This window comes from Oncorhynchus clarkii, chromosome 17 (genome assembly GCF_045791955.1).
Source record: "Oncorhynchus clarkii lewisi isolate Uvic-CL-2024 chromosome 17, UVic_Ocla_1.0, whole genome shotgun sequence".
NCBI classification, from domain to species: Eukaryota; Metazoa; Chordata; class Actinopteri; order Salmoniformes; family Salmonidae; genus Oncorhynchus; species Oncorhynchus clarkii.
The window spans coordinates 37,637,187-37,661,380 of record NC_092163.1 but is presented as its reverse complement, the minus strand read 5'-3'; the positions used below and the strand labels follow the sequence as shown (position 1 = coordinate 37,661,380).

Genomic DNA, 24,194 nt, shown 5'->3' with positions numbered 1-24,194 from the left:
GCCATAGCTGCAGTTTTATAGGCAGCAAATTATACTTTGACCAGGGTGCATTGAATAGTGCTTACAAGAGAGGCGTAAAACAAATACAGGTCCATGAAATAATGATCAATTAGCACATGAGATAGGTTGGCGCAGATCTATATCGAAACTCAATACTACTCTACATGCCTAATCAGAACTTCGTTTCCGTTGTTGTATTTACACTCATTGTTTTGATCATTGCAGTCAAAGCATCAGGAAATAAACTCGTGGACTCTCAGTTGAGGTGATCATCTGCGCAAACCTTTCTGAATCGGAATCCTAATCGGAGATGACACCATGTCGTTAATCATTGCTCTCGATTCCTATCAGTCAAGTAAACAAACATCCATTAAATGTTAATTCCATCAACCTGATTGATTCTGTTTCGGTGCATTTCAAATTGATTGGAGGCGGTCATTTTGACCAGTGGAGCGCGCGCGCATGCCTGGTGGGGTTCCAACTTCCCTGTGCTCATATTAAACCAAAGATAGGCCTATTTAGGTTTGAAACTTCCCTTGGATCGACGGAGTCGGGTGTTTTCGATTCTAGGCCAGCAATAGTTGTTTATTACAGACCGATAATATGCAGGTAGACATTTACACTTGTACCCATATACAGGTTGAACATGGCAGTTTTGGACACTGATAAGCTCCTAAATTGGAACACAGTGGCTGTACAGTAACATGCTAGAAATGACATCAAAGCTCAGGCTCTGCACGTCACAGCGCTGGATGGGTTTTGACTGACAGCAGTTCTGAACTTGAGCACCGCATGCAACAAGAAGTTGCCCCCATCCCTCCCGCTAATTAAGCAACTTGAGCTACTTGTTTGTTGTCTGAGTGAGGGACTAGATGCATTTTTAAATATGAGACGTTGAGGATGATGACAAATACCACTATGATGTCACACAAGCAAGCCAAACACCCGAGCCCAAATATGCACTACATGTTTCCATATGAAACTCATGGCATACAGTATCAACGTTTATGATCACTATGATGTACATAGTTATTTACGAGACGACATGGCGTCATACTCTGGGTTGTTCTGAACAGAATGAGCCTGTTTGTCTATTGTGATGAAAATGTGCCGCTGAACACACACCTAAAGCACACGACTCCTTTCTATACACACAATTACGATCAGTTTCTCTGAATTGCCCCGTGAAAGCCTAAACATTAGGATTGTACTTTATAACTTATAACTTAGCAATAGAACAAACTTTCAAATGATGCCCACCTACCCCAGATTGCGTTTTACACTGAGTGTACAAAACATTTACATAAACTGACCAGGAGAATGCTATTGTGATCCCTTATTGATGTCACCTGTTAAATCCACTTCAATCAGTGTAGGTGAAGGGGAGGCGATAGTTTAAAGGATTTTTAAGCTGTGAGACAATTGAGACATGGATTGTGTGTGTGTGCCATTCAGAGGGTTAATGGGCAAAACAAAAGTTAAGTGCCTTTGAATGAGGTATGTCAGTAGGCACAGGAGGTCGGTGGCACCTGAATTGGGGAGGATGGGCTCGTGGTAATGGCTGGAGCGGAGTCAGTGGAATGGTATCAAATTCATCAAACATGGTTTCCCTGCGTTTGATGCCATTCCAATAGCTCCGTTCCAGCCATTATGAGCTGTCCTCCCTCAGCAGCCTCCACTGGTGCCAGGCGCACCAGTTTGAGTATGTCAAGAACAGCAACGAAGCTGAGTTTTTCCACAGTCGACAGTTTCCCATGTGTATCAAGGATGGTCCACCACCCAAAGGACATCCATCCAACCTGACAACTGTGGGAAGAATTGGAGTCAACATTGGCCAGCATCCCTGTGGAACACTTTCCGACACCGTGTAGTCCACAAATTGACTCTGTTCTGAGGGCAAAATGGGGTGGCAACTCAATATTAGGAAGGCGTTCCTAATGTTTGGAAGTGTTTTTGGATTGCGTAAACCTCAACAGTAATTGTGTGATGTCGGGGATACATGTCTGTGTTCCAAACAAAACAAATTCAATTGTGCTTGCTCAGCAAGGGTAGCCTAGTGGTTAGAGCGTTGGACTAGTAACCGGAAGGTTGCAAGTTCAAACACTCGAGCTGACAAGGTACAAATCTGTCGTTCTGCCCCTTAACAGGCAGTTAACCCGCTGTTCCTAGGCCGTCATTGAAAACTGACTTCCCTAGTTTAAAAAAAATAAAAATAAAAGTTCTTCAACGGCACAGTTGGAGACTTTTCTTGGGATCATAAGTGCATTTAAATTACTTAGGAACTGTGCACATTTTGGAGAGTTGTGTGGCCACGTGGAGTTAGAAGTAGCCCTCTCACTACCCCACATTTTACAGGAATATTCTTATCATGTTACTGAATGTATACAGAGTATTTTTCAGATATTGTTCTCAACAAATGCGTTGAAAACTGCAGGAAATGTCAAATGCACATAAAATCAACAGTAATATTTGGATTAAGTCTTGTGTCAGATGAACTGTTGTGTCCTCACATTTGGTCTAATAATTTTCCCATTATCTCCAAATTGTTCCCTTTCAGTTGCTACCACAGTTATGCATATGTTTTTCATATACTTCTGTTAGAAACATTTCAATTTAGCCCTATCCCTATAAGGCCAATTCCTACGAATGTAAAGGGTTTTAAGGTGACTTGCTCAAGTGTATCTTATTGCAGTTGTTATTAAAGGCTGTTTGATTCTACAACCATCTTGCAGGTGTAGACCTGTACATTTTTAGTTAGGCCTATAGATTTTATCAAGGAGATTATAATAACTGATCCCACAACAGTTAGACAACTACAGTATAGCTCATCTTGATGCAACAAAAACCTTGAGGATTATTTGTGACCCAATGAGTGGAAGAATTTTGTCCACTTAAATGACCTATTAGTCCCACATACAGTATTAAATAAATAGACACTCAAGTTCATATCAATCAGTTAGACAGTTAGACTTTTTGCCAACAATACAGGAAAACAAGGTTGACATTAGCTACAAACCATTATTTATTTAGCAGATTTGACAGGATGTCAGGACACATTTACAATGTTAATAGCACAATGGCTTTGTGACTCAAAAATACACATGCGATTCAAAAACATATACAAAAACAATTAAAGCACTTAAAAAGCTTTGGTAACTTATCAAATATAATATATTTACGCTAAAAAAAAACTTTCCTGAACATTATCAATTTGTTAACACGAAAGTCAAACTGTCGTCATTGTTGAGGCTTTAGTACTGTAAATGAAACAAAAATAATTGCACTCAGCAGTAGATACTTAGTTATCTATTATTGGTAGTTATGCAATACAATGATATCAGTTTGAAATGGAGGGAGAAGTATTGGATGGAACAAATATTAACAATACTGTTCACAATACCGATTCTTACACAATCTATATTGTTGATTCATAAGACCATCTTTATTTACATGTTGCCATCTTACCTTTACATCTCACCCAAGCATGGATATGAGCATAACACCACCCATGAACTGGGTAAACAGGAGGATGGGGGTGAGGAACGACCACACAGGCCACAGTGCTATATTTAAACTGGGGAGAAGAAATTTAAAAATGTGCTTGATCAAAATCATTCTTTGATCATCTTTGGAGATATTGTAAAATAGGCTAACAACTTACTAACCAAAAGCATTATGTAGCCAGCTAGCTATGCCATTTGTGTCCATTCACATACAGTGGCTTGCGAAAGTATTCACCCCCCTTGGCATTTTTCCTATTTTGTTGTCTTACAACCTGGAATTAAAATATATTTTTGGGGGGTTTGTTTGATTTGATTTATACAACATGCCTACCACTTTGAAGAAATATATATATATTTTCAAAATATTTTTTATTCTGAAACAAAGAAATAACACAAAAAAACAGAAAACTTGAGCGTGCATAACTATTCACCCCTCCCCCCACCCCCAAAATCCAATACTTTGTAGAGCCACCTTTTGTAGCAATTACAGCTCCACGTCGCTTGGGGTCTGTCTCTAAAAGGTTAGCACATCTAGCCACTGGGATTTTTGCCCAATCTTCAAGGTAAAACTGCTCCAGCTCCTTCCAGTTGGATGGGTTCCGATGGTGTACAACAATCTTTAAGTCATATCACAGATTCTCAATTGCATTGAATTCTGGGCTTTGACTAGGCCATTCCAAGACATTTAAATATTTCCCCTTAAACCACTCGATGGTTGCTTTAGCAGTATGCTTAGGGTCATTGTCCTGCTGAAAGGTGAACCTCCGTTCCAGTTTCACATTTCTGGAAGACTGAAACAGGTTTTCCTCAAGAATTTCCCAGTATTTAGCACCATCCATCATTCCTCCAATTCTGACCAGTTTCCCAGTCCCTGCAGATGAAAAACATCCCCACAGCATGATGCTGCCACCACCATTCTTCATTGTGGGGATGATGTTTTTCGGGTGATGAGAGGTGTTGGGTTTGTGCCAGACATAGCGTTTTCCTTGATGTCCAAAAAGCTCAATTTTAGTCTCATATGACCAGAGTATCTTCTTCCATATGTTTGCTTATTTTCTTTGTAAAACAATGTTTTTTTTCTGGCCACTCTTCCGTAAAGCCCAGCTCTGTGGAGTGTACAGCTTAAAGTGGTCCTATGGACAGATACTCCAATCTCCGCTGTGGAGCTTTGCAGCTCCTTCAGGGTTATCTTTGGTCTCGTTGTCGTCTCTCTGATTAATGCCCTCCTTGCCTGGTCCGTGAGTTTTGGTGGGCAGCCCTCTCTTGGCAGGTTTGTTGTGGTGCCATATTCTTTACATTTTTTAATAATGGATTTAATGGTGCTCCGTGGGATGTTCAAAGTTTCTGATATTTTTTTATAACCCATCCCTGGTCTGTACTTGTACTTCTCCACAACTTTGTCCCTGACCTGTTTGGGGAGCTCATTGGTCTTCATGGTGCCGCTTGCTTGGTGTTGCCCTTTGTTTAGTGGTGTTGCAGACTCTGGGGCCTTTCAGAACAAGTGTATATATACTGATATCATGTGACAGATCATGTGACACTTAGATTGCACACAGGAGGCCTAATTATGTGACTTTGGTTGCACCAGATCTTATTTAGGGGCTTCATAGCAAAAGGGGGTGAATACATAGGCACACACCACTTTTTATTTTTTGAAACAAGTGATTTTTTTTCCTTTCACTTCACCAATTTGGACTATTTTGTGTATGTCCATTACATGAAATCCAAATAAAAATCAACTTAAATTACAGGTTGTAATGCAACAAAATAGGAAAAACGCCAAGGGGATGAATACTTTTGCAAGACACTGTAGATCAATAACAGGGTATGCTTTAATGAATATTAAGGTACTTTTTGCGAAGATTTCAGGAAGGCTGCCGTGCTACAGCAAACAAAGAAAACTAAGGAGGGGTGCTCGACAACAATGACAAAAATCCAACAAAAAGGGTTTACCCAAGGAAAAACTTCCAAAAGGACTAATTCGAGGCAGAGACGAGTTGGAGAACAACAAAAAGAGATTCATTTCTTATTTTCTCACTTTAATCCACTGTTGAGGATAAACAATGGATTAAAGTAAGCAAATAAGAAATTAATCTGTCTTTTTTGTAAACCCTTGTTACTTTTTGCAAAGATAAGTGATGGGTTTCCTACAGCCTTCGTAGCTAAAGTAATATATTATTTCTCTGCAAAACCCCGCCACAGGAGAGTAACAATTATACAAATGTATGTTTGACAGTTAATATTCTATGCTTGAACTAATGAAATTTGTAACATAAAGCACCTTGCACTTCTACAAGAGGCGTAAGTTAATGTCGGCAAGAGGGGAAAAAAACACCCTTTATGTTAACACATCCCATGTCAGTTTTGAGGATGTACAATGTAATTGAAAGAGTATTACCTGCATGATGCTGCAATGAAGGCTGCTGTGGTAATAGGGGCAATAGCAGGGTACTCCTGGTCGTAGTCCTTTATGCCCTTGAACCACTCCAGATATACAATACAAAATGTGGCCAAAGATAGGCATATTCCCAGCAGTATCACACCAAGATTGAACCACCAGCTGGAAAACAAAACCCCAAAGCAGCAAATACATGATAGGAACTTTGGTAAATGCAGTCGTCATAATTGCGTTTCTGCAAACATTGATTATTCAGATAATCCTGCATGAATAAAATGTGCCTAACCAAAAAAAGAACAAATAAGCACAATATTTGGGACTTTTCCAATTACATTGACCAATTCTCAAGTCTGGATCCAGGTTAACAACCCATTTGATTAGCCTACTGATCACAGATGACCCACTGCAAAGACCTACACACACAATTCCTCATATTTTCAAACTAGCTGGATTGGTTTGCGGACAAAATATTTTTTCATCAAAACAACACCTTTTGATATCCTCATTCTCCATGAGGACCCGGAGGAAGTCGAAATAATACGTCAACCCAACAGATGACACAATCCAGAAGACTGAATGGCGGTTGATCCGAGAGAGTGGTTTGGCATCTTTCTCTTCTTGACCTGCAGGTTTGAGACAAAATGCCATGGTCACTGGTAATGAAGTAGGCATAGATCATCACTTATTCAGTATATTTCTCAAAAGAAACAGCAAAGGCCTACAGTGATCATGTGTAATTGCGCTCACAGTTTAGTGTTTAGAGATTTGTTGAAGGGTGCTACACAATCTAGCTAGGCCTATCCATGATAGTAGGCTGTAGCCTAGGCTATTCAGCATCATTGAGTATAATGCTGAATATTGTCAGTCTGCCAAGGGGTTATAAAAACAGATTGAATTTACAACAGAATATGAGAACAGAAGGTGCCCAATCCGCACCTTTTAAAGGTTCAAGACATTTCAAGATGAAACAGATAGCACGAGGGGCAGTAGGCGATAAGATAACTTTTTGGAAAGCCTATTAATCCCTATAATTTAGCAGTTGATTAAAAGTATCAGAGACAGGAGTTGGCTGGTGAAGTGGACAAGCTGCGAGGTCTGTCCTCAGGTATGAACTCAGTGCACTGGCATTGGAACAAAAATCTCCTCTAGTTGAAAATCCGGCCCACCAAGATGCCGCTGTCTCATACTAGACAGTTCAAATAGCAACTTCAAAGGTCATTTAATAGTATACAAAATAAGGGAATATTTCACATGAATAATGTGGCATAAAATATCGCCAGCGTAAAAGAATACCATTAACTGGACCATCCAGCCAGCCAATGTTGGGTCTGCTGTTTCTTTTGATGCATATCAGCTTACGCAAGCACTGGGCTGAGTCTTGAGTACAGTCCAGAAGTATAGTCTGAAACTATCATGTTGCTGCAGTGCTGACACAGCATTTGCACAGTCAAAACAATCAAGAATCAGTGGCATGTTGCCCAGTTTGGTCCTGAAGATAAGACAATTGTTCTCTGTTGTCAAATCTGCCTGCTGGACCTCCTGTGTGATGGCACAATGTTGGCTATATTTAAGTGATAATACCTAAAGACGTGGTTTGGAGGATATATTGGGCCGTGTTAGGTTCGAGACAAGGGTTGCAAAATTCTGGGAACTTTCAATAAATTCCCTGGTTTCCAGAAATCCTGGTTGGAGGATTCCGGATTTCTTGCTTATTCCCTTCTGATTCCGTGATCCTCCAACTAGGATTTTGGGAAACCAGGGAATTTATTGAAAGTTCACGGAATTTTGCAAGCCTATTCGAGACAAATACAACGGTTAGAATCATTAAAAACATTATTTTGAATTCATACGATTTCATCCTTCCACAAAGATATAGTCCCGAGGTTGCTACCCAAACCGTCTGGTCGTTCGTTCGATTAGCATTGTTTCCAGCCAAGGTTTACAGGTTGTTCAATTGATTGGCAGGTTGCTATGGAAAACAAAAATGGTTGCTATGGAGCAGGGGTTGGAACCAAAATGATTTTCCAATCGTTTCGAACCACTATCCGACCAGCATAATAAAGGCCTGAACTGGTTCGAACCAGAAAAGTACCCGTTTATATCGTTCCTTTCCGTTCCTTTTTTAAACCTGTGAAAATCGACCGTTTTTACATTTAACTCATTAATTTACTCCACCAATCAATCAATGCAGATAGAGCAGCTTTCTATGGACCAGTTAAACTAGTTGTTTACATGCTTGACGAACAGACAAGTGTAGTGTGAGATGCAACTGAAATTTTGCAGGGTGGGGAGAGAGCAAGATAGGGGGTGGACATGGAGGAGGCTTGGCATCATAATATGAGGTGCATTATGGGTTTAGTATATTAGTAGGCCTATCATTACGTCAACAAATGACATAATTATATGCCAACCTAGATTCCTAGCTAGCTACGGACAAGCGGTTAATATTGTAACGACCCTGGGTTTATAAGCGCGGAAATCGACTCTGAGCATGATTTTGCGGCACAGTCAATAGCGCGCTGGACTTCGGACTAGAAGGTCGAGGGTTCGAGGCCTGCTCCCTGCCGTTCCATTACATTTGTGTCAGAAGTGATCGGACCTTGCATCCACGACAGTGCGTGTGCTTGGCCGGTGAGAGTGTTCCTATAAGACGTAGAGTCGCAAGCTAGCGCGAGGATGCGCTCTTTGAAAGGAGGGAGTAGTGTAACGACCCTGACTTTATAAGCGCGGAAATCGACTCTGCTGCTTGAGCATGCTTTTGCGGCACAGTCGATAGCGCGCCGGATCTCGGACTAGAAGGTTGAGGGTTCGAGACCTGCTCCATGCTGTTTCATTACAATATGGAGGAACTTTGAACATCAATGCTAGCTCAACGCCCCTGGACCAGAGCTAGCTAACATGCTTGTGGGTGCAGCGGCACCAGAATTTAAAACACATCTTACCCTTTGGTTGTTAATAAATCCGTCATAACTTTAGCATCCTTAACTAGCATAGAAACTAGCTGGCAGGCAAACAATAGAAGGAGAAGTTTCTGAGTGACAGAGTGAGTGCTTTGCATAGGCGCTTTGAAGGCATTTTTTGTAGGGACTCAAAAAAATGCTAGGAATGTAAAATAACATTATTAACCTAATATCATGCCTTTAAAATAATGGTTCTGTTCCGGAACACTAGAGATCACTTTCGTTCCCAGTTCAGTTCCTCAAATTGTTATTTTCCGGTTTTTTGTTCTGTTCCCATAGCTGGTTCCAACCCCCACTACCAAGGCTCTTCTCCCTTTGCTAGCTAGCCAACTACACAGCTAACAATCACTTCAAATTGAAGCTGGAAAGAACGCAACTACTGCATATAGTTTAGTTTTACCTGTTTTTCTATTGACAATTTTATAATATATACATTACAATTATTCTGAATAACACAATTTCACAATGTTTTCTGAAAGAAAAACATGTCTTTAACAATCACTTCTATAGTATAGTTCAGATTAAATCATTTGGTGTGATCAACAAATAACAAAGGAAGAAATGCAGAGAACAGAGTAAAGCAATTTTACCAGTTCTATTTAGATTGTCATTTTGGAGACACCTATTGGAAACACGTGTCAACTGCTCTCAAAAAGGTTGGTCTAGTTTTTAGGCTTTGTGGGTGGATTTTGAGTGGTCATTGGCCTGCAAATTTTAGAAATCTATGCAGGGTTGCCATGTTTGTGGTTTTCCTGAAATTGGGCTACTTTGAAAATGATGTAGCAGGTGAAAATGTATTGGTCGGGTTTTTGGGCCACTTCTAAATTGGCCAGAGGCCAAAATGGCATTTCTCTTAAAAAAAAATATACACTGCTCAAAAAAATAAAGGGAACACTAAAATAACACATCCTAGATCTGAATGAATGAAATATTCTTATTAAATACTTTTTTCTTTACATAGTTGAATGTGCTGACAACAAAATCACACAAAAATGATCAATGGAAATCAAATTTATCAACTCATGGAGGTCTGGATTTGGAGTCACACTCAAAATTAAAGTGGACTACAGGCTGATCCACTACAGGCTGATCCAACTTTGATGTAATGTCCTTAAAACAAGTCAAAATTAGGCTCAGTAGTGTGTGTGGCCTCCACGTGCCTGTATGACCTCCCTACAACGCCTGGGCATGCTCCTGATGAGGTGGCGGATGGTCTCCTGAGGGATCTCCTCCCAGACCTGGACTAAAGCATCCGCCAACTCCTGGACAGTCTGTGGTGCAGACTGGTGGATGGAGCGAGACATGATGTACCAGATGTGCTCAATTGGATTCAGGTCTGGGGAACGGGCGGGCCAAGGGGTCTGAGGATCTCATCTCGGTACCTAATGGCAGTCAGGCTACCTCTGTGCGGCCCCCCAAAGAAATGCCACACCATGACTGACCCACCGCCAAACCGGTCATGCTGGAGGATGTTGCAGGCAGCAGAACGTTCTCCACGGCGTCTCCAGACTGTCATGTCTGTCACATGTGCTCAGTGTGAACCTGCTTTCATTTGTGAAGAGCACAGGGTGCCAGTGGCGAATTTGCCAATCTTGGTGTTCTCTGGCAAATAAAAAACGTCCTGTACGGTGTTGGGCTGTAAGCACAACCCCCACCTGTGGATGTCGGGCCCTCATACCACCCTCATGGAGTCTGTTTCTGACCATTTGAGCAGACACATGCACATTTGTGGCCTGCTGGAGGGCATTTTGCAGGGCTCTGGCAGTGCTCCTCCTGCTCCTCCTTGCACAAAGGCGGAGGTGGCGGTCCTGCTGCTGGGTTGTTGCCCTCCTACGGCCTCCTCCACGTCTCCTGATGTACTGGCCTGTCTCCTGGTAGCGCCTCCATGCTCTGGACACTACGCTGACAGACACAGCAAACCTTCTTGACACAGCTCGCATTGATGTTCCATCCTGGATGAGCTGCACTACCTGAGCCACTTGTGTGGGTTGTAGACTCCGTCTCATACTACCACTAGAGTGAAAGCACCGCCAGCATTCAAAAGTGACCAAAACATCAGCCAGGAAGCATAGGAACTGAGAAGTGGTCTGTGGTCCCCACCTGCAGAACCACTCCTTTATTGGGGGTGTCTTGCTAATTGCCTATAATTTCCACCTGTTGTCTATTCCATTTGCACAACAGCATGTGAAATGTATTGTCAATCAGTGTTGCTTCCTAAGTGGACAGTTTGATTTCACAGAAGTGTGATTGACTTGGAGTTACATTGTGTTGTTTAAGTGTTCCCTTTATTTTTTTGAGCAGTGTATATATATATATATATATTTCACTGTTACCTGCTGCTGCCGTGAGTGAGTGAGAGAATTGTGGGGAGGGCCGGGGAGGTGTGTGAGCGTTGAGAGCACTGGTTGAGAGAGTGCTGCAGCAGAGGCAGCACACCCACACGTTTTACCAGTTGTAGGTAGGCTAATTAGTTTGGTAATTATGGAGACATCCCTTTTCTATAAAACATATTAACGCACTAGAACTGCTATAATGGCGACAAAGCATGGAAAACGACTTTAGGTGCACTAGAGCTCTTTAGATAAATTCTCTCAAAAGGTGGTTTAAAGTAAATTACATTCTGATGTCGACTTTTCTTATGGATAACAGAATCAAGCAAAGGGTTTTACTCGTGCTCAGTTCTAGAGTGCTGCGTGAGTGGACATTTTAAATGGAAGTTATGGAACTGCCTAACATGCTTCTGTTATGGGGGAAAAGTCCACAATGAAAATGACATTAAATGTGGAGAATGATAGGGTATATTTGCATCTGTTGGCCATCACGTAGGATATTAATTTATATGCCATTGTAGGATACTGTAGCCTACCATTTGATACAATAAATATATTGAAATGACGATATCACTGAAGCCATTGCAAATCAATTTGTGCCACTTGTGTAGCCTACCTGGAGCTGGCAAATTGATTTTAATAAATAGCCTATTACTCAGTTTGTTGTTGTAGGCTTGTGTTATTATGCAATTATTAATGGCCATGTTTAATTCATTAAATTGAATGTTATCAATTGTGATCATGTTCACAGCTCTATCGCAAATGTATCATTGAGGATATTTCCCTGATATTATATGTTTGCCTACCAGATTTTAGTCAGTAGCATATGCCTATTGAAATAAGTCAATCTCGCAAATAGGCCATATATAACAGTAGTCTTAACATCTGGCCATTTATAACGGTTTGTAGTCTTAACATCTGGCACATAACAGCAGCCCATGTACCACAGGAAATAACTTATTTTTGTATTGTTTTAATTACGTTGTGAAACAGTTTATAATAGCAATAAGGTAACTCAGGGGTTTGTGGTAACGTTATATGGCCAATATACCACGGCTAAGGGTTATGTCCTAAGAACAGCCATTGGCCGTGGTATTTTGGCCATATTCCACACCTCCTCGGTGTAATAGCAATTGGAAATAGGGAAGTTGAATATGATAGGCAACGACACAGTCCAAATAAGTTATTTACGACTCATTCATTGATTTGTTACTTCTTGAAACTGTCGTCTGTGCTAGCTGCTAACGTTAGCTACGAGGGTATTTTAATGGCTTATAGTTAACATGACTTACTCTTTTCGTTGCGGTCACCTGCTGAAACCCCTTGCATAAGAAGTTCAGCATCTTTCTTGAATCTATTTCGCAGATTTACGAAATCACTACCAGCAAGCATGTTTGATATCAGGCTGTTTGTCTTGTCTGACTGGCTAGCTTTGGCTAACGCTTCCTGTTCGCAGGTTTGCTGGTGACGTTTATTTAATGCGACAGTCCTAGCAAGGGGAAATCAAAGAATATAGGCGCGTTCCTTTTCCCAAGTTTTCCTGAAGCATGCAAAATGTTACAATTTTGTTGTTGTAAGCAGTGGTTTAAAGTACTTATGTAAAAATAATTGAAAGTACTATTTACTACTATTTTTGGCTATCTGTACTTTACTATTTATATTTTTGACAACTTTTACTTCACTACATTCCTAAAGAGAATGATGTACTTTTTACTCCATACACCAAGAGAACATCCCTGGTCATCCCTACTGCCTCTGATCTGGCAGATTCACTAAACACATGCTTTAAAGGACTCACTAAACACATGCTTTTGAGTGTTGGAGCGTGCCCTTGGTTATCTAAATAAAAAAAAACTAGAAAATGGTGCCGTCTGGTTTTCTTAATATAAGGAATTTAAAATGATTTATACTTTTACTTTTGATACTTAAGTATATTTTAGCAATTACATTTACCTTTGATACTTAAGTATATGTATAACCAAATACTTTTAGACTTTTACTCAAGTAGGATTTTACTGGGTGACTTTTGTCATTTTCTATCATTACTTTTACTCAAGTTTTGGTACTTTTCTCACCACTGGTTTTAAGTATCAACCAACCACATCATAGTTATAGAAAGCAATAGTAAGGGTGTCCTTTTGTAGGCACTGACAAAGGCGAATTGCCATGGATCCTTGGCGAAAGTCTAGGGGGAAATGAATGTTTCTTGGGGATTAACACCGAAATGAGGTCTGTGGTCAACACAGAGAGATCTTATACATTTTGTTCTATGATATCTCATCAGCTAACGCTACTCTTTGTGAATTTTGAAGCACTTATGTAATCAAAACAAGTAAAACGCTAACAATGTGCTAACATCTAAAAAAGAAAACTACACCTCAGGTCTCATGCCTTTGATGTATAGCGGACATGCATACACCTTATCAGATGGACCCAAAGTCTTCTCTGGACATCGTTCGGAAACAATAAAATGAGCACCTTCCCGCTGAAGAGATATGGTTGCAGAAAGAAAGCTAACTAAGATAACTAGCTTTTTGGCGGACTGTAGCACAGACTAGTTTGCGTGGTTGGCGTGATGTGAAATGTTGTAGTTCCATTTCTCTTTTTTAGTTTAGTTTATTAATTCAACCGTTTTAAAAAAACAAGCACACATAAAACTTTAAAAAGTCATACATGTACATGAATAAAATCATTGAGCATAACACACAATAAAGTCTGGGACTTATTTCCATTGTGGTCCTCTTGAGACAATATGGTTAGACAACTCGAACAAAGTATGGCAGTGAAATAATAAAACAAAAACAGAGAAGAAGAACATCTACAGTTGAAGTCAGAAGTTTACATACACTTTAGCCAAATACATTTAAACTCAGTTTTTCACAATTCCTGACATTTAATCCTCAGAAAAATGACCTGTCTTAGGTCAGTTAGGATCACCACTTTATTTTAAGAATTTGAAATGTCAGAATAATAGTAGGGAGAACGATTTATTTCAGCTTTATTTCTTTCATCACATTCCCAGTGGGTCAGAAGTTTACATACACTCAGTTAGTATTTGGTAGCACTGCCTTTAAATTGTTTAACTTGGGTCAAATGTTTTGGGTAGCCTTCCACAACCTTCCCACAATAAGTTGGGTGAATTTTGGCCCATTCCTCCTGACAGAGCTGGTGTAACTGAGTCAGGTTTGTAGGCCTCCTTGCTCGCACACACTTTTTCAGTTCTGCCCACAAATTTTCTGTAGGATTGAGGTCAGGGCTTTGTGATGGCCACTCCAATACCTTGACTTTGTTGTCCTTAGGCCATTTTGCCACAACTTTGGAAGTATGCTTGCAGTCATTGTCCATTTGGAAGACCCATTTGCGACCAAGCTTTAACTTCCTGACTGATGTCTTGAGATGTTGCTTCAATATATCCACATAATTGTCCATCCTCATGGTGCCATCTATTTTGTGAAGTGCCCCAGTCCCTCCAGCAGCAAAGCACCACCAAAACATGATGCTGCCACCCCCATACTTCCCGGTTGGTGTTCTTCGGCTTGCAAGCCTCCCCCTTTTTCCTTCAAACATAACTATGGTCATTATGGCCAAACAGTTGTATTTTTGTTTCATCATTTATGGCGGTTTTGGAGCCGTGGCTTCTTCGTTGCTGAGCGGCCTTTCAGGTTATGTCGATAAAGGACTTGTTTTACCGTGGATATAGATACTTTTGTACCTGTTTCCTCGAGCATCTTCACAAGGTCCTTTGCTGTTTTTCTGAGATTGATTTGCACTTTTCGCACCAAAGTACGCTCATCTCTAGGAGACAGAACGCGTCTCCTTCCTGAGCGGTATGATGGCTGCGTGGTCCCATGGTGTTTATACTTGCGTACTATTGTTTGTACAGATGAACGTGGTACCTTCAGGCGTTTGGAAATTGCTCCCAAGGATGAACCAGAGGTCTACAATTTTTTTCTGAGGTCTTGGTTGATTTATTCTGATTTTCCCATGATGTCAAGCAAAGAGGCACTGAGTTTGAAGGTAGGCCTTGAAATACATCCACAGGTACACCTCCAATTGACTCAAATTATGTCAATTAGCCTATGAGAAGCTTCTAAAGCCATGACATCAATTTCTGGAATTGTCCAAGCTGTTTAAAGGCACAGTCAACTTAGTGTATGTAAACTTCTGACCCACTGGAATTGTGATACGTTGAATTGTAAGTGAAATAATATGTCTGTAGACAATTTTTGTAAAAATGATCTGTGTCATGCACAGAGTAGATGTCCTAACTGACTTGCCAAAACTATAGTTTGTTATTAACAAGAAATTTGTGGAGTGGTTTTAATGACTTCAACCTAAGTGTATGTAAACTTCCGACTTCAACTGTATCTCATCATTCCATAGGGGTTATTCATATGGGCACAGAAGACATCAAACATATTTTTACTTTATTTTTAAAGCTGCCCAGAGAGGAAGTTGTTTTTATATGCAGAGGCAACTCATTCCATTCTGAGGCTCCAGTATACAAGAAAGTACCTTTCCCAGCATTACTCCTGAACCTGTATATCAGCAACACCTGATCTGGTGCTGTGATTGTGTGCATCCCTAACATGAGGAAAGTAATCACTTCGATATCTGGGCGCAGAACCATAAATACTCCTGTAAACCAAACCTAGTCGAATCTGGGACACCCTAGCCTCAACCGGCAGCCAGTTTACTTCCTGAAAGCAGCTCCTGCCTATGTGAGTACGTGGACTCACCTTCAATACTACCCTGATCAGCTTATTCTGGGCAATCTGGAGCTTCCCCTTAATACATTTAGTTAAGCCCCCAAACCAGGAAGTACTAGCATAGTCAAAATGGCATTGAAAGGGGGCAGTTAGCACTTTAATGGAGTCCTTATCAAGCAGCTTGGACTTTCTAGCCAAAAACTTAGTCCTGGCATTAACCTTCCCTAGCACTTTATTGGCCATGCTCACACCTCCCAAGCTTCCATCAAGGATACATCCCAAGTAGCTAACAGAGGTTTTAGTAGTCAGCACCTCACCCTCTAACCACTCTGATTTCAGATGACGTACACAATTTAGGTCTGGATCCCAAAATAACTGCTTCAGTTTTCCCTAAGTGCAGAGATATCTTATTATCTCCAAGCCATTGGCTAATGTTAGTAAGCTCTGTGCTAAGTATGCTCTCCAACATAGTTTTACTTTTGTGAGACACCAAAGGTGTAGAGTCATCCGCATAAAGAAAAAGACGGCAAGAACTAGCATCTTTCATATCATTAATATACAATAAAAACAGCAGAGGCCCAAGCCCGCTCCCCTGCGGGACGCCACAACTCTTTGGTTTTGCCTGAGACAGTGAACCATTAACCTCTACTACTTGCTCCCTTCCTGATAAATAGGACTTTACCCAGCCTAGAGGGATACTGCTTAACCCCATTGCCTCCAGTCTGGACATTAGGAGACAGTGGTTAACTGTATCAAAGGCCTTCTGTAGGTCAAGCAGTACCATTCCACAGATTTCCCTCATCAATCTCTTTCCTGATGAAGTCAGTCAAGTAAAGTAGACGCGAATCACTGGAGTATGTTTTTCTAAAACCCGACTGAAAATCATACATTAGACCCTGTTTGTTAACATATTCATACATTTGCTCATGTACAACTCTCTCCAGGAGCTTTGATGTTACACAGAGGATAGATACAGGCCTATAATTCCCAGGGTCATAATTTATCCCCTTCTTATATAGAGGTATAACTTTAGCTTATTTCATGTCCCTGGGAAAGGTACCTTGTTCTAGAGAGAGATTAACGATATGCGTAATACAAGGGCCAATTTGCTCAGCAGAATCTATAAGAAACCGTGCAGGAGTATTATCCAGGCCTGTGGCTTTGGAGCATTTAAGCTCTGCAAGCATACGGCCTATTTTGGCTGTTTCTACCTTTGCAAAAGAAAAAGAGTTTGGCTGAACCTCTAACTCTACATAATACTTCCTGACTTGGTTGCTTCCATACAGACCAGAACTGGTGGGCAGATTGCTAACCAGCTTGCTGGCAACAGAAGTAAAAAAAAGAGTTGAATTCATTGGCAACCTCTGCTTTTTCATATACCATCTCCCCCTTGATGTTCAGTCCAATACTGTTTAGTTTGTTTTTGGTAGTACTACTACAGCCTAGTTCCATAAACGATTTCCAAAGCTTTTTAGGGTACTTTTTCTCAATTATTTTCTCAACAAAGTAACCCCTCTTAGCCTCATCCATCCTGCTCTGTGCTTCATTTCTGTGATGTTTATATAGGACAAAATCATGCTGCTCTTGAGAGTTCTTCAATTTTTAAAGGCCTTATTCCTTGCTTGGATAGATTCTAGAATCTCATGATTAAACCAAGTGCTAGATCTCTGCTTTACCCTGAACCAACTAATGGGAGCCATCACATCAAATAATCTACATTTAAAGACTTCCCAGGCACTGTCTACCACAGGTGACCAGTCAATTTTATCCACTTCCTCCCTAAACTTTTCAACACCATATTTTTTGAGTCCTCTGAGTCTAACGATTTTGTGACACATAAATATATCCTTAAAAATCCTCCCTGTGCAAAATGTAATAAAATGATCACTGATTCCATATACGATTACTCCACTCTGTGATATTTTAGATTTATCAGACACCAATATTAAGTCAATCGTACTTTGCACTGTTTCACATATCCTGGTGGGATCTTTTATAATTTGGGTCAGAGCAAGTGATCTACAAAAGTGCATAAATACATTGTGGCAGTTAGCAACTCATTAGCGACTCTGACAGTTAGCAACTCGTTAGCAACTGACTTACAGTGCCTTGCGAAAGTATTCGGCCCCATTGAACTTTGCGACCTTTTGCCACATTTCAGGCTTCAAACATAAAGATATAAAACTGTATTTTTTTGTGAAGAATCAACAACAAGTGGGACACAATCATGAAGTGGAACGACATTTATTGGATATTTCAAACTTTTTTAACAAATCAAAAACTGAAAAATTGGGCGTGCAAAATTATTCAGCCCCCTTAAGTTAATACTTTGTAGCGCCACCTTTTGCTGCGATTACAGCTGTAAGTCGCTTGGGGTATGTCTCTATCAGTTTTGCACATCGAGAGACTGACATTTTTTCCCATTCCTCCTTGCAAAACAGCTCGAGCTCAGTGAGGTTGGATGGAGAGCATTTGTGAACAGCAGTTTTCAGTTCTTTCCACAGATTCTCGATTGGATTCAGGTCTGGACTTTGACTTGGCCATTCTAACACCTGGATATGTTTATTTTTGAACCATTCCATTGTAGATTTTGCTTTATGTTTTGGATCATTGTCTTGTTGGAAGACAAATCTCCGTCCCAGTCTCAGGTCTTTTGCAGACTCCATCAGGTTTTCTTCCAGAATGGTCCTGTATTTGGCTCCATCCATCTTCCCATCCATCTTAACCATCTTCCCTGTCCCTGCTGAAGAAAAGCAGGCCCAAACAATGATGCTGCCACCACCATGTTTGACAGTGGGGATGGTGTGTTCAGAGTGATGAGCTGTGTTGCTTTTACGCCAAACATAACGTTTTGCATTGTTGCCAAAAAGTTCAATTTTGGTTTCATCTGACCAGAGCACCTTCTTCCACATGTTTGGTGTGTCTCCCAGGTGGCTTGTGGCAAACTTTAACCGACACTTTTTATGGATATCTTTAAAAAATGGCTTTCTTCTTGCCACTCTTCCATAAAGGCCAGATTTGTGCAATATACGACTGATTGTTGTCCTATGGACAGAGTCTCCCACCTCAGCTGTAGATCTCTGCAGTTCATCCAGAGTGATCATGGGCCTCTTGGCTGCATCTCTGATCAGTCTTCTCCTTGTATGAGCTGAAAGTTTAGAGGGACGGCCAGGTCTTGGTAGATTTGCAGTGGTCTGATACTCCTTCCATTTCAATATTATCGCTTGCACAGTGCTCCTTGGGATGTTTAAAGCTTGGGAAATCTTTTTGTATCCAAATCCGGCTTTAAACTTCTTCACAACAGTATCTCGGACCTGCCTGGTGTGTTCCTTGTTCTTCATGATGCTCTCTGCGCTTTTAACGGACCTCTGAGACTATCACAGTGCAGGTGCATTTATACGGAGACTTGATTACACACAGGTGGATTGTATTTATCATCATTAGTCATTTAGATTTGGTGCGGAGTGAACCCTCTCACTTCTCTTCTTTCTCTCTGGGGGAATCAATTGGTTATGACTAGAAAGGATACAGTTTGTCAGAATATATTTTTCGTAATAGGTTAGGATAATTTACACAGCAGGTTAGGAGATTGAAAGTAGATGTTTAGGAAAAGGGTTAGCTAAAAGGATCATTTTCTTTTTTTTTTTTTTACTTTTGATGTCAATTTGAAATAAGCTGTATCCTCCATTACAAAAAATATTGTAGTAAAAGTTACTGCAGTCGTTTATGGTATTTTGGACGCAGTAATTGCAGAATAACTGCAGTGTACTGCAAATGAACTGCAGTTATACTGCACTGTAAGCCGCAGTCGCACAGAAAAACAAACATAGCATTTGTTCCTGCTCTTCGCACACTTAATTGGGAAATACAGTACTGTATTCTCAGTGGCAGGTATGGAAGCTTATCTGTTATGTATTTTGGGGTGGCAGGTAGCCTAGTGGTTAGTGTTGGGCCAGTAACCGAAAGGTTGCTAGATCGAATCCCAGAGCTGACAAGGTACAAATGTGTCATTCTGCCCCTGAACAAGGCAGTTAAACCACTGTTCCTAGGCCATCATTGTGAATAAGAATTTGTTCTTAACTGACTGGCCTAGTTTAAAAAAAGTATACTTTTACATACAGGCTACTTGGCCTGAATTCTGCACTGAATAACAACTTAAGTCTTGTCCAATTCCCAGGTGGGATTTGTATCTGTGAGTGCAATTATGCTTTTTGATGCCTTATCAAAAAATTGTTGAAACTTGCCTCAACTGATGTTGACATACATTATATTTAACTATTTATATGGGCTTTCAGTTAAGTGCGTTTTTTAGTTTGGTTTACATTACTCCAATTTGGCATGTTTCCTTGACTGCAGTCAAATGTGAATGTTGACAGCAGCTAAAATATGGTAATTATGGCAAGTTATTTTGTAACACTCATTTAGGTAAGCCCCTATTGTCTCTGGCTTGTTGTCTTTCTGTTTCTCCATGTCAGTTATGCAACTCATTTGTTACTCAGGCATTGCTTTTGTTTGCTTAGCCTTTCAAAATAACTTTACATTTGTCTCTCTTAGTAACATAGTGTGCTACTGGGTAAGTCCATCACTCATCAGCTTATGGGTAGTGACACGCCCGAGTTGTTTTCAGGTTGTTTCCCCATAATGACACTACCACAGCATAGCTTGATAAACATGCACAGTAGATGCCAGCTGCCGTTCGAGGATGTATGAGATTCAAGTGAACATTTGAAATTCATCTGAGCACCTCACTGGTTTTGTAGCTCCAGTGAAATCTATTCATGAATATTGTATGAATATGTTTGTATATTTAAAAAGGTTGAAGGTGCTGCCTCTGGTGGCCAGTTCACTAAATTGGCTAGATAACCCGTGTCGCAATATCACATGCAAACCTATTTGTATGCCCTAACCCATCTGGACAAGAGGAATACCTATGTAAGGATGCTGTTCATCGATTACAGCTCAGGATTTAACACCACAGTACCCTCCAAACTCGTCATTAAGTTCGAGACCCTGGGTCTCGACCCGGCCCTGAGCAACTGGGTCCTGGACTTCCTGACGGGCCGCCCCCAGGTGGTGAGGGTAGGTAACAACATCTCCAACCTGCTGATCCTCAAAACCCACAAGGGTGTGTTCTCAGCCCTCTCCTGTACTCCCTGTTCACCCACGACTGGGTGGCCATGCACGCCTCAAACTCAATCATCAAGTTTGCAGACGACACAACAGTGGTAGGCTTGATTACCAACAACAACGAGAAGGCCTACAGGGAGGAGGTGAGGGCCCTCGGAAAATAACCTCACAATCAATGTCAACAAAACAAAGGAGATGATCGTGGACTTCAGGAAACAGCAGAGGGAGCGCCCCCCTATCCACATTGACGGGACAGTAGTGGAGAGGGTGGAAAGTTAAGTTCCTCGGCGTACACATCACGGACAAACTGAAATGGTCCACCCACACAGACAGCGTGGTGAAGATGGCTCAGCAGGGCCTCTTCAACCTCAGGAGGCTGAAGAAATTTGGCTTGTCACCAAAAACACTCAAACTTTTACAGATGCACAATCGAGAGCATCCTGTCGGCCTGGTACGGCAACTGCTCTGCACATAACCATAAGGCTCTCCAGAGGGTAGTGAGGTCTACACAACGCATCACCGCGGGCAAACTACCTGCCCTCCAGGATACCTACACCACCCAATGTAACAGGAAGGCCAAAAAGATCATCAAGGACAACAACCACCCGAGCCACTGCCTGTTCACCCCGCTATCATCCAGAAGGCGAGGTCAGTACAGGTGCATCAAAGCGGGGACCGAGAGACTGAAAAACAGCTTCTATCTCAAGGCCATCAAACTGTTACACAGCCACCACTAACATTGAGTGGCTGCTGCCAACATACTGACTCAACTCTAGCCACTTTAATAATGGAAAAATGTATGTAATAAATGTATCACTACGCACTTTAAACAATGCCACTTTATATAATGTTTTCATACCCGACATTACTCATCTCATATGTATATGCTGTACTCTATGCCATCTACTGAATATTGCCTATGCCGTTCGGCCATCACTCATTCATATATTTTGATGTACATATTCTTATTCATTCCTATACACTCGTGGTGTGTATACATACGGTAGTTGTGAAATTGTTAGGTTAGATTACTTGTTAGATATTACTGCATGGTCAGAACTAGAAGCACAAGCATTTCGCTACACTCGCATTAACATCTGCTAACCATGTCTATGTGACAAATAAAATTTGATTTGTAATCATGTTTCAGTACTATTACTTGGATCAATACTGACAGCTTGAGAAAGCAGCATTCTTGAAATGTTCAAAGCCAATATCATGCGAGGTCTTGTGGGTCGCTCCACAAATAGTGCCTTTTAAGTTCTTTAGACAAATAAGTGTGTACATTTGTCTTAACATTTTTTATTTAACAATTGGATAACCCATCTATGCTCTAACTAAACCATTTGTTTTATCTGAAGATCCCTGTTTCGGCATGTCTGGTCATATTTGTCCAACTTCTAGGAATAATTTAACCAACTTAACACCAAGGTTCTCCCCAGTTTTCACCATCAGTGGAAAGCCGTAGTTATTTTGTTGATTTTGACTTATTTAATGTGATTATTGATTAATTTACATCTGTCCCTCCGGTTTAATGTCAACCCTCTAACACAAACTGAAGTAAAACTATTACTTAATCTTTTTCTTTTAAACATATTGAACATCTAATAGTCAAATTACAGTATAAAAAGCAGGTGAGCTGGTTCTACTCTTTTCCCCCCAATTTTCTGGTGTTTTGTGGTGGAAAACTGAGCACGCTGAGCATAACATATCAACTCTGTTACCCATATAGATGGCTAGAAATGTTTTAACAAGTTCAAACCTCTTGAGATGGGAAACATATTTATTAAGAAGTTAAACATGTGCTCTTTATGACCATGTTAAAATTTAGTGAAATAAAGACTATTCGTGTAATGACATTTATGCTTTGGAGTATTCTGTAAGGTCTGCACTGAAAAACAATTAAAACATGTGAGCTTGAACCCCAATACTGGCCAGAAAACACAATTTTAATACTTGCAAACTTGAGTAACAGCTTTGCTAATACCCAAAGTATGCAATATATAATTACAGGTAAGCGCAGCGATGAATGAGGATCAGTGTTAAACTCGGAAGGATTAGCAGGAGCTTCATAAAGCTGAGGATATTTCCTCCAGCATCTCCTAGTGACTGTGGCCGTGGGTGTTTGTGTGCAGTGAGTGTGTGTATGCAGGTAACATTTGAGTGGTGGAAATCAGACAGCATTAAAACTTCACCTGAGGCTGACACCAATGTCTTGATTCTATGGCGCTTCTGTGTACCCGGCCAAATGAACCCCGTTTTGGGTGCCGAGGAATGTGCATTAGCCCCGTCCCGTGTGAGAGTCAAATTCACCTCAGGTGCACCCCTCCCCTTCCACATCCAATCCCAGAGATAAGGTACCGTTTCACAGCCGTACTGTGGGTTGGAATGTGAAAGAGCCAGTATCCTCCACAACCACTATTAACCCTAAGGCACATGAAAATCATTTTTGTAAATTCTTATTGCTCAATTAATAGGATGCAAACGATTAAACAAACAAAGCATGCAACAAGACAGTGTTTATCTTGCTGAACTAAAGCCTAAGTATTAGCCTGGGGTGAGTCCAGGTGGGCCTCCACACTAAAGCAAACAGGAAAATAGGAGGGGTGTTAGACAACAATGACAAACATCCATCGAATGGGCTAACCAAGAAAAACTTCCAAAAGGAATAATTCAACTAATTAATCTCTGCCTTTTTTGTTAAGTGCTCCAACTTCTTTGTCTCGAATAAGTCAGTTTGGAAGTTTTTCTTGGTAAGCCCTTATCACACGAGTGCTTCTAAACCACCTCCATTTGTCAGTCTTGCTTTTACAGAACACTCATTAGGTCCGTTCACACCAATCATTAAACAAGTGTCTCTATTCAAATGAACATGTTGCAAACAGAGCGACTGCCTTTAAAAAGCAACAAATCCCCTTGAAAACAGCCTATTTGGCATGGATGAGTCAGAAACAGTTATTCTGGTGTCAGAATTGACTACAGTGTAAATAATCATATATTAAATAGTCAGTCATGTCCAAAAGAGTTTGGAACATCCGTACGTCACAATGGGTAAATGAAGTTTGGGTGCTGATTTGACAATGTCCATTTTCCCACTAACATGGGATGACCAGCTGCGGCGATTGAGCTTTAACCAATAGCATAGACAGTGAGGCAGACCTGCCCAG

At 40.8% G+C, this 24,194-nt stretch overlaps 1 protein-coding gene across 1 annotated transcript; it reads right to left on the bottom strand.

Annotated features, from left to right (window-relative positions):
- Positions 1–2,998: 2,998 nt before the first annotated feature.
- LOC139369730 (transmembrane protein 128-like) lies at positions 2,999–12,658 on the bottom strand. The gene is made up of 5 exons (XM_071108990.1): positions 12,484–12,658; positions 6,392–6,524; positions 5,902–6,063; positions 3,466–3,574; positions 2,999–3,257 (listed from the first exon to the last, which is right to left on the bottom strand). The coding sequence occupies exons 1-4, from the start codon at positions 12,581–12,583 to the stop codon at positions 3,475–3,477; spliced, it is 495 nt and encodes a 164-aa protein (XP_070965091.1). The 5' UTR covers positions 12,584–12,658; the 3' UTR covers positions 2,999–3,257; positions 3,466–3,474.
- Between the last annotated feature and the right edge of the window lie 11,536 nt (positions 12,659–24,194).